Raw genomic sequence first — 8,615 nt, forward strand, 5'->3', positions numbered from 1 at the left:
CATACCACTACGCTCGCACTCGACGTATATCCATGATAACATCAGGAGTAGATAATAGGGAATCTATTATCTACTCTGAATATAGAATTTAGATTATAGAATTAGATTATAGAAATTATATACTCTGAATATCTTACTGAATATTCCCTATTATTCTCCTCCTGATATAGCGAAGTCATACACAGTTGCACTGCTGTATCTTTATTACTGTACTACCGGTATAGCAAAGCCTAGCTATCATAGATTTTAGATCTGTATTAGTAGTATCCTAGATATATGCTCTGAGCGTGAACGTGGTGATGGGAGGGTGCTCTTCATTCGTTTGCCAGTGAGTTTAGCATCAGAACACCTGCCGTCAGGTGAGCGCTGTTGCTCTGCGGCACTTTTTATCTTTATTCATTTAACTATTTTTTTCCAATTAACACAAATATTTACATGATTTATTTACAAAAAATTAATAACAACAAATAATTTTTACAGGGAATTTTTTTTTAAATAGGGTTAGGGTTAGGGTCACAATGCACCATAAAACGGGAGTTTCCGGCACGCGATTTGTATCAACCAATGGGATTTGGGAGGTCTGCCCCTAACAAAGGTGTCACTACGCACGACTTAAAGCCGCACTATGCGCATCCAAACGCAAATTTCTCCAGTACTAGACTAGCAAATACTTTGTGGCATGCATAATCACACTACCTTATGGCAATATAAACTCTAGTTCCTCCCATTTCAGTGCCCGTTTGCTTAAAACCCACAAAACAGAGGTGCGAAATCTGGTAATCTGGTGCCAACTCTAAATTGTTTGCCAAACAATTTCGCCAAGAATCGGTTAGGTGACGTCAGATGTTTTTATCTATGCTACACCCGTACTGCTGTACCGCAGCACCGCTTCATGGTTGCTTGGCAGAGCAACGCGAAAGTGTCAACAACATTCGGAGAATTTGAACACATTGGAGGTATTTTCAAATGCCTTTTATAAGACAACGCCCAGTGAAATGGGAGGAACTAGAGTTTTATTTTGTCATAAGCTAGTGTGATTATGCATGACACGAAGTATTTGCTAGTCTAGTACTGGAGAAATTAGCGTTTGGATGCAGCTTTAAATGTTACGTTTACAACCGTAGCAAACAGACCTCAGATGAGATCCGCCGCTCTGGGTCTCTGGTTGTAACTTCATTATGTTGTCTTTGGCTATGAGCCAGTATTTCCAAAAATTGCACCAACCGAATTTCAATAAGGCGGTGCTTATCTTGTATATTGTAATGGTGTCAGCAGAACTGCTCTCACTAGACGTTCATTGAACAGTTGCTCACCCCAAGACAAGGACGGTTGCTTAAACGTAGCCGCCGTGGTACATTTCATGGTTCGCCACCATAAACTGTTTGTGGTGTGCGAGTTGTGCGTATTTTTTAGTCGACAGTTATATCACAACTCGATATTATATCTATGTAAGCAGGAGTCAAGCAGTGCATGTTGGAGATAAATTACCTGACAAATAATGAGCCATAAAATAATCGTACTTTGTTTTAATTTGATGTTTATTGTTTGTCTGGTATTTAAATTATACCGATTGGTATTCCCTCCCTATCGTTTCAGCTGGTGCGTGACAATGCTGATCTGCGATGTGAGCTACCCAAGCTAGAAAAGAGACTCAGGGCAACGATGGAACGAGTCAAATCACTAGAGGGTGCTCTAAAGGAAGCTAAGGAGGGTGCGATGAGGGACAGGAAGAGGTGAGATGAACAACAACAACAAACGACGGTGCTGCAGTCTGGTGTTAAGTACCAGGGGCAACCAGGTTTAAATCGGGTAATGCTATCCCCCGGGCGTGGAGGGAGGTGACCGCAACGTGGCAGCACTAGTGTTAGAATAGTGTTAGGGTTAGAGTTAGGGTCAGGGTTAGGGTTAGGGTTAGGGTTTTTGTATCATGATATCTGTCCCCACGTACACCATAGATTAATTTTTGTGGATCCCACCACCTATATATAGCGCTCCAAGATATGTATGTTTAGTGTCATGGTTATCGTTGGAGGTGTTGGAGTTAGCGTTACCGGATTAGTAATGATTTTGAAGCATACGTCAACTGTATCACGTCACCCTCCCTCCACGCCCGGGGGATAGCAACACCCATTTAAATCTACCAATATGGGGACATCTTCTTGTCTTTTTTTAGACTCATATTTGTTTCTATTTATTTTCATCTGTAAATGAAATAACTTGTGCGAAAAGTAGTCGAAATGATCGTGGTTTATGCAGAGATCCTCAGCAATTATTCTAAATCCATTGAAGTATATTCAAATTTGTAGAGATTTATCTTAAAATTCATTAATTCGATCGAAATGATTTCATTCTATTGAAACAGTTTGCATTACCATCTTGATTTTTACATTATGAAGGTTGTATCGCAATTACACTTGTGGAAATTGAGCAATGACAGTAATACGAAATGCACGGATCTGTTTGTTGTGTATATTATAATGTGTTTATTATTCACTAGCTGAAACCCGCGCTACGCGCGGGCTTAGTGACTGTGATGCATGTGTTACCAGTGCATGTGTGTTATGTGTAAGGTGTTATATGGAGAATTACCGTGCTTATGGAGATTTACGTGCTTGTGATCGGACCGCTTGTGACAGATCGGTGTACACGGCAACCGTACACTGTACAGCATTGCAGACTTCCAAAATTTTTTATTCCTATTAAACTATTTAACTTCCTATTACATGGTTATTTCTACTTACATTATGGGGCTTACACAAATCTCAGACACACAGACACAGAACAACACGAAATTGAAACCTGTTGAAACAACGAAATACAAACATAACGTAAACAAAACAGCGCCCCCTATTTTCAGGCAAATGTTGACATTTTTTGTTTGTTTTTTGTCTTTTTTAAGACCGAACAAACGGTTTTCAACCGAGTATAGTTTACAATCCGTCCCGTGTACTCATCGATCTCTTCTGTAAATTTGGCGCTATTTGGATGCAAACTGACGGAGCCTTTCATTAACATACATACATACATACAACATTCGCCAAATTATAGTAAGATTCCTGGTATCAATAATGTGTGCTAATGTGAGTATTAGTGTAGATATACCATTAAGTAATTTTTGCATTCGGTCTGCATTGCTATTATAGTTTAAAATTTCTTACCCTCGAAATCCCGGAACCTAATCCAGTGGCACCGCATCCAGTATAGTTCCTAGTCCAGACCTGTCATTCATGTATATGTAGAGAGAGAGAGAGAGAGAGAGAGAGAGAGAGAGAGAGAGATAGATAGAGAGAGAGAGAGACAGAGACAGAGACAGAGACAGACAGAGGCGGAGACGGAGACGGAGACGGAGACGGAGAGAGAGAGAGAGAGAGAGAGAGATACAGTGTTATTAACCATGCCCTGGGTAGTGGAAACCCATACCTCCTTTTCCCTCATGGTCACAGCTAGCAAGGTAGTGGTGATGACCCACACCTGTGTTTATATGTTTCAGGTACCAGCATGAGGTAGACAGGATCAAGGAGGCTGTACGTCAGCGTAATCTTGCACGTCGTGGTCACGGTGCGCAGGTCGCCAAGCCAATCCGTGGCCACGGAGGTGTGCCGTGTGCCACGCCTGCCGCCATCCGCGGTGGTGCCCCCATGCCGCAACTGCAGAAAGCGTAAGTCTGCCTAATGGTGGTGACAGAGGGGTGCGCACATGCATAGTCGCTTTGTGAAGTTGTCCCCGAATGCTGTAGTCTCGTAGTCGTTTTAGCAAAGGTCGAGTATTGTAGCATCAGAAGTGTAACCACACCATCAGGAGTCCATCCCTGTGAGTGGGATTGTATTCACGCTGCTGTATTTACTGTGTGTTGCATGAAACACTGTTTGGTTTGTACGATTTTGTGTTCACCGAATGTATTTCATGGTTATTACTTTCACAGGTACTGTTCACGTTCGGTGTTTGCTTTATGAATTTATTTATTGAAAGACGTCATTTTGCATGCGGTTTGCATTTTTTCGGTGTAGTCACTACTCGCTCTGGTGCCGCCAACGTTATCGGTACACATTGTCACGCTTTGGTCTTGCGAGAACGAGTTTTTAGTTTACGTTTTGCATTTTTGCATGCCTGCTTGCACGTGCACTTGTTTTGCAGTATAATCTCAGCGAATGCAGCTGGTGTTGCCATCATATGCACGCCAACAAATAACAGGAATAGATTCTCAGGTAAACAAGTACGTGAAAATCAAGATAGCAAATCTTAGGAGCAACAGATGGAAGTGTGTGCATTCACTGATGTTCAAGCTCTAAATGTTTCATGGTCGTTTATTATGTTTTGTTGATTGCTGCAAATGTCAGTTTACTCTCCTTGTATGTGAATGAGTCCTGTGTTCCTGTTGCTGTTCTTGTCAAAGGATGTTCTTTCAATAAAGATTCGAAAGTATAGCAAGTAAATAAAGCATAATCGGTATAAGCACTTATCATGCACTGTAAAATCTAGTGTGCTACTGAAAAATTACGTTGTGTAATATATATATGTTTGTGATATCCGCTGCTGATCTGCCTTCATCTGTAGAAATACGTGTTTCCTGTTATTTCGATCCCGTGTTCGTTACAGGTAAACTGACTCCCCTCAAGCAGGACGGCCGGCAAGCAAAGGTCAAGAATACCGGTGTCATACTCTCTGTCGCGAGTCTCATGCAAGCAGCCAACCGCGACCTCGACGACTTCGGAGTCACATGATGACAGGCTGACGCGTCGCCGCGTTGACTGCATCCTGCGTGATCGTCGGCAGTCATCATGGCGACCGCATCCCAACCCCAAAGCGTTATTTATCTTTTACACGCATAACTTCCATTGTCGTGGCTGTGATGTACATGTGCACACATCAATGTAGCTGCCTGCTTCGCTCCATAGACATTGCACAATGTTGGACCGTCTTTGTCTGGTCGTACGTTCAACGACCACAGCATATAAATACATGCGCTGACAGGAAATTAAAAATCGAGTTCGTTCATTCTGAGGCCCATTACAGTGGTATATTTCAGTCGCTTCTGTGCTGGCTTGCAACTATGGCTGGTAAATGGCTCGGTGCTTCTGTGGGACGTTCACCTTCGCACTCTTCCACTCATCCCGGTGGTCATTTACCGGTGCTTGCTTACTGTAAATCTGCTATGGCTGGTGCAGTGCTCAACTCTCTCTGTGGGGTGATGCTCCTGTATGGCAACCCACTCCTTTCCTATTTGTCATCAGAATTGGTTACAAAATGTAAAGTACGTGTTTTGGACACACTTCTACACATTCACTCATATATATATAAATCACTTCAGCAGCGTCGCCCGCGTAATAGGAAAAGGCGGAGTTGGAATGGATTCTTTCTCTTCACTCTCTCCCGCATTTGTCATCACAGTGTTGTCTGAGAATGGAGTGGAGTGAGGTATCAGGAATGGCATAGGGTGGGGTATTGCGAAGGGGTATCGTTGGGAAATAGCATGTGGGTGGGGTTATCATCCTAAAGGTGGTGGGATGGGTTGACAGCTGTTGGCAGAGGTGCAAGCAGCATCCTCACCAACTGGTTTTCTATTGCAGCGGATGCAGTGCAGGCTTTTACAACACTGGTGGCGCCACCTTGTGGTTTTTTGCACGCGTGTATTATTGCACCAGTGTCGGCTTGTGTAACGTCGTGAAGGGGTGAGCAACGACGACACATCTATTATCTCACATTTCATTTCTGCGCTACACTGACTCGAAAATCGTCACGACTATAGCAGCTATATAACTTATTGTTACTATATTATTCATGCCTATGTTACTCCCCCTAGTTTACTATGAGTATGTTATTCACTATTTATTAACTGATTGTGACAGCGGGCAAGGTAAGACCTGAGCACGCGGGCGGAGGACATTAACAAACGTGAGATGGGATCGTGAGATGGGAGTGTCGGTAACTCAGTATTACTGCACGCAATGGTGCATGCTGTAATTTATTGCCATTTGGCACCAAGCTTAGTGTTTAGGGAGCATTAAATTTCGATGAGTGACTCGCGTTGGGAATGAAGTCTGCCACCCAGAAACGGCAGCTATCCGTGCACCGACGTTCACTTGTTTTGCTTCGAGTCGACGCTCCAACGTATGCGTTGCTCGTGTTCGTCGATCCTCAGCTTGTGTTGCTGGGCGGGTAAAAACTCCGAGGTTCCATTTTAGTCCCCAAGAGTTTGTTACAAGGATCTTCCCAGTTCGCAATGTATTCATCTGATTGCCCCACGCTCCCCAGGCAAACACGGCCCCATTCCCAGCGCGAGTACACGTTGCACAGCTGGTAGGAAGGCAGATGCCAAGAAAAAAGTAAAATGAAAAAAATCGTGTCAGTGTGTCTCGTTAGTATTTAAGGTCCATATTAACCTATACCGTAATCATAGGTGTATTTATCTATATTTAAGAGTCGAGACGGGGGTGGGGGCTCGGATTGACGGCTCGTATCGTATCTAGATGTAAATTTATGCATCCTATACGGTCGCCATATGCCTTTTTGTTGTCAGTTCGTTCAGTGAATCGTGTCTCGTTGCTTAGTAACAGGGCTGGATTCTTTCCGAGATATACATATATTATAGAGCGTGTGAAAGGAAGTTGCGTGGGAGACGGACGTTCATCTCACGAATTCGGAATATCATGAAAAGGGAGACACTGTATATCGCCTAGTGCCCCCCTTTGAAGGTGCTTTTTTTAATTTCATGTGCCTATAGGTAAATCGGGCATGACTGTTATTTGTGGCCGTGAGCAGTGTGAGTTTGAGCAAGAATTCGGGGTTCGTTACACGGCAAACGCTGTCGTAGACACTAAAATTTCATCAGGTGCTCTCCCGGCCCCCCGATTGTCACATTTATGCATGCCAGTATTATTGAGGGTACGTGTAGCTCTGCCGGTATAGTACTGGTAGTGTTGCCTTAGGCCTGTACACTGTTCCTGGCAACATTCCTGGGACAACACGCCGTGATGGCGGATGCTGCGGCATCAGTTTCACCGCATGGCGTAGTGTACACTCGCAGCGCCAGGTGTGCTGCAGTACAGCTATGTGAACAAGTTCTCACCTTACAACGTTGTTTTCCTGATCGCTCATACGTGCACGGCTACTGCATTACAAGTACACACATACTTCCAGTATACACGAATCTCAGTTTTGTACACGTCCATTCACAACCAACAGATATCCTTGATCTGCATTACGGTTTGCAACCTGGCTCGGTAATACAAGCCCAAGTGCAGAGAGCCTCCTATGATTTGAGGTTGCACATAGTGGGAGAGAGACAGAGGGTGAGAGGGGAAGGGAGAGAGGGAGAGAGAAAGTGTGCATGTGCGTGGACGAGACGGTACAGTGTACTGTAAGACAGACACTAGGAAACCTCTCCCTATGAACACGGTAACTGTCACTATAAACGGATAAAACACGGATTAATCTAACTAACACTACTACGACTGTACGACCTGTTCACATTCGGCTGCTTCAAAAGCTCCTGCTGCATGTATGCAGGTGCCCAGCTCGCGGGAAATTCACGTACTATGAATATAATAATCACGGACTCTCGAGATTAGGTGATTGTTAACAGGTAGTCCTTAGCAGTCCGTGGCAGTCCATGTATTTTGCAACGGTCCGTAATAGTCCGTGGCTCTTCGTGTTTTGCATAATTTGCATGTTTAGTCTGTGTTTCATCCGTTTATTCCAGTTCGTAGTGTCTATTATAATTAATTGCATTTGCAAAACGCGGTTCTCATGTGGACACTGTGTCAGAGTGCAATGCGTATATCGCGCTTGCCATCCGGATGTGGAATGCAGTTTACAGGCTTGGCAGCGGCTTGTGATGTTTTATATGTAGTTTATATTACCCCGAAGGTCAGGGACGATGTATGGATTATTACGAACCTGGTAGGAACATCTGTGATTTTTAGTTGCTTATGATGGGCGCTAATATATATTGTTGCTGGTACTTTACCAGAATTGTGTACAGGATGAAATCTTTTATGCTTGGCATTTTAAGTTTTCTTAGGGTGCAATAGCAGTTGAGTTTTAGAGTAATATTATTAACTGCACTCTTGCTATATGTTATCTTGTATAGCAGCACGAAGTTATTAGTGCTCAACCAATGACTGTGCTAAAACTATTGTTTTTGACACTAGATGGTAGCACCGGAAAACTACTCGTAACTAAGATGAGATGTGTTCAACGTGTTAACGATTGCGGGAAAGTGATTCCAAAATTAGGTATATAATATAAAATGCGACTTATTCTGGTGAAGCCATCAGTGGAACAGGACACACGTTGAAGCCTGATCATTTTCTCCATTATGTCCCAGATTTACAGACAAAATATCCCAGTTAACTGATTAGTGCATTTTTGGCAAAACTCAAATCGTGACGGAAATGTGTGAAATGCGATATAGATGCGCAAGATAAATTGGAGTGGTGTGATTACGAAAGGGCCTGATGTTCTAGTCCACATCGCTATCGAGTCTTCTGTAATTGCACGGTACTTTGGCTTAATAATAAATTGACTATGAAGCTACTGCTGTTATGACACATTCCTTCATGTACCGTGGAATTCGAAGTGCCGCCGTGCGGGTGAGACAAACCGACAGGAATACG

At 43.4% G+C, this 8,615-nt stretch overlaps 1 protein-coding gene across 1 annotated transcript in view; it reads left to right on the plus strand.

The window, feature by feature from the left end:
• LOC106813455 (kinesin heavy chain-like) overlaps positions 1-8,533 on the plus strand; it is a 42,952-nt gene extending 34,419 nt beyond the window's left edge. The window contains exons 14-17 of the mRNA XM_014817587.1: positions 1,597-1,733; positions 3,491-3,658; positions 4,135-4,205; positions 4,597-8,533. Coding sequence (XP_014673073.1) covers positions 1,597-1,733; positions 3,491-3,658; positions 4,135-4,205; positions 4,597-4,721 — 501 coding nt within the window. The 3' untranslated portion in view covers positions 4,722-8,533. The remainder of the gene's footprint in view (positions 1-1,596; positions 1,734-3,490; positions 3,659-4,134; positions 4,206-4,596) is intronic.
• Positions 8,534-8,615: the final 82 nt, after the last annotated feature.

The sequence above is a fragment of the Priapulus caudatus genome, unplaced genomic scaffold (assembly GCF_000485595.1).
Source record: "Priapulus caudatus unplaced genomic scaffold, Priapulus_caudatus-5.0.1 Scaffold776, whole genome shotgun sequence".
Classification (NCBI taxonomy): domain Eukaryota; kingdom Metazoa; phylum Priapulida; class Priapulimorpha; order Priapulimorphida; family Priapulidae; genus Priapulus; species Priapulus caudatus.